This window comes from Gigantopelta aegis, chromosome 9 (assembly GCF_016097555.1).
Source record: "Gigantopelta aegis isolate Gae_Host chromosome 9, Gae_host_genome, whole genome shotgun sequence".
Classification (NCBI taxonomy): domain Eukaryota; kingdom Metazoa; phylum Mollusca; class Gastropoda; order Neomphalida; family Peltospiridae; genus Gigantopelta; species Gigantopelta aegis.
This window is the reverse complement of record NC_054707.1, coordinates 57025405-57027030: the sequence shown is the minus strand read 5'-3', so window position 1 is coordinate 57027030 and position 1626 is coordinate 57025405. Positions and strand designations below refer to the sequence as shown.

Here is a 1626-nt window from a genome sequence, read left to right as displayed (position 1 = left end):
CTGAATCCAACTAGATTTGAATTTGCATAATGCAAATACAAATGTGTTTTTAGCCACTATATGATAATGGATATCCTGAGATTCGATCACACAGACTTTGGGATGAAGCCCCCAACCTGGAATGCTGTGTTTAGACACGTTTGTTGTTGTCAATATTAATGGTATTTGCAATATATATTCTTGCGCAAAATACACTCGTGCAATAAATAGTAAGCTAAAATAACGAATGTGAAGTTCTGTATATTTATGTGATGATAATATTATGATGAATGTACAACAAAAGTTTGTTTTTTTACTAGACCAAATCTAATTATTACATATTGTTGTTATTACATAATTATGTTGTTTTACTAAATAAGCCCTGTACATTTCTCAACTGTATTTTGAAAACTTTTAAATACCACGACAATCTATTATCTGTCTGACCACGTAGATCTGTCATATCTATAGAACATCGTGCTAGTAGTGTGTTCGTGTATATATTTTTATATGAAATGAGTTCAATTTTGTTTTGTAGTCACAATTTGCATTAGGTGGAAATCAAAACTTGAGGTACGACACAAACAGAGCCGCCGCCATTATGACGACAGATGACTTCACTGCTGACGTGCCAGCATACACACCTGAAAATAAAAATGACAAAGAGATTAAATGACTGAACATTGTCACTTTAAATTGTATATTAGTTGTTCATCATAGGTGTGATTACTTTTTAAAACGTATGTTGTGCAATGACTAGCTTCTTAAAAACGATGATAAACCTCTTGAAAACCTATGATATTCGATGATTAACCTCTTGAAAACCTATGATATTCGATGATTAACCTCTTGAAAACCTATGATATTCGATGATTAACCTCTTGAAAACCTATGAACCTATGATATTCGTTGATTAACCTCTTGAAAACCTATGAACCTATGATATTCGATGATTAACCTCTTGAAAACCTATGAACCTATGATATTCGATGATTAACCTCTTGAAAACCTATGAACCTATGATATTCGTTGATTAACCTCTTGAAAACCTATGATATTCGACGATTAACCTCTTGAAAAGAAACATGTGTTACTACACAGACCTTGTCGTTTAAGGGGAGCTATCACTCTAGCTCCAGTCACTACACTGAGACCAATTTAACGGAGTACATTTTAACTCCTCTTGGCGTGTGAATTGAAAAACATTTATATTATATAGTACTACAAAAGGATTAACTAGCTATCAATATATGAACATCTTAAATGGCTCCCCATAATCTAAGGTAGGGAAGCATCTCTCTCTCTCTCTCTCTCTCTCTCTCTCTCTCTCTCTCTCTCTCTCTCTCTCTCTCTCTCTCTCTCTCTCTCTCTTGCTCTCTCTCTCTCTTTCGCTCTCACTCTCTCTCTCCCCCCTTAAAATATCGTGAACCGCGATTATGAAATTTAATGGCTATGCCTTGGGGTATAAAACTTTTAAAAGTATAGGCTTACGGCTTTAGTAACCTCTCAGGTGCGTTTGCAGATGGAGATTGAAAGTCTGACACCCCCCCCCCCCTCCCCCCGCTCAAATCGAATTTTTCTTTAATATGCATGTATCTGTATTTGTTATGATAAATTATATTTGAAGAATGGAGGAATGTGCCATTC

The 1626-nt window shown here is 35.2% G+C and overlaps 1 protein-coding gene across 1 annotated transcript in view; it reads right to left on the bottom strand.

The window, feature by feature from the left end:
- Positions 1–243: 243 nt before the first annotated feature.
- Positions 244–1626, bottom strand: part of LOC121380497 — a 15124-nt gene continuing 13741 nt past the window's right edge. Inside the window, exon 6 of the mRNA XM_041509326.1 lies at positions 244–623. Coding sequence (XP_041365260.1) covers positions 541–623 — 83 coding nt within the window. The 3' untranslated portion in view covers positions 244–540. The remainder of the gene's footprint in view (positions 624–1626) is intronic.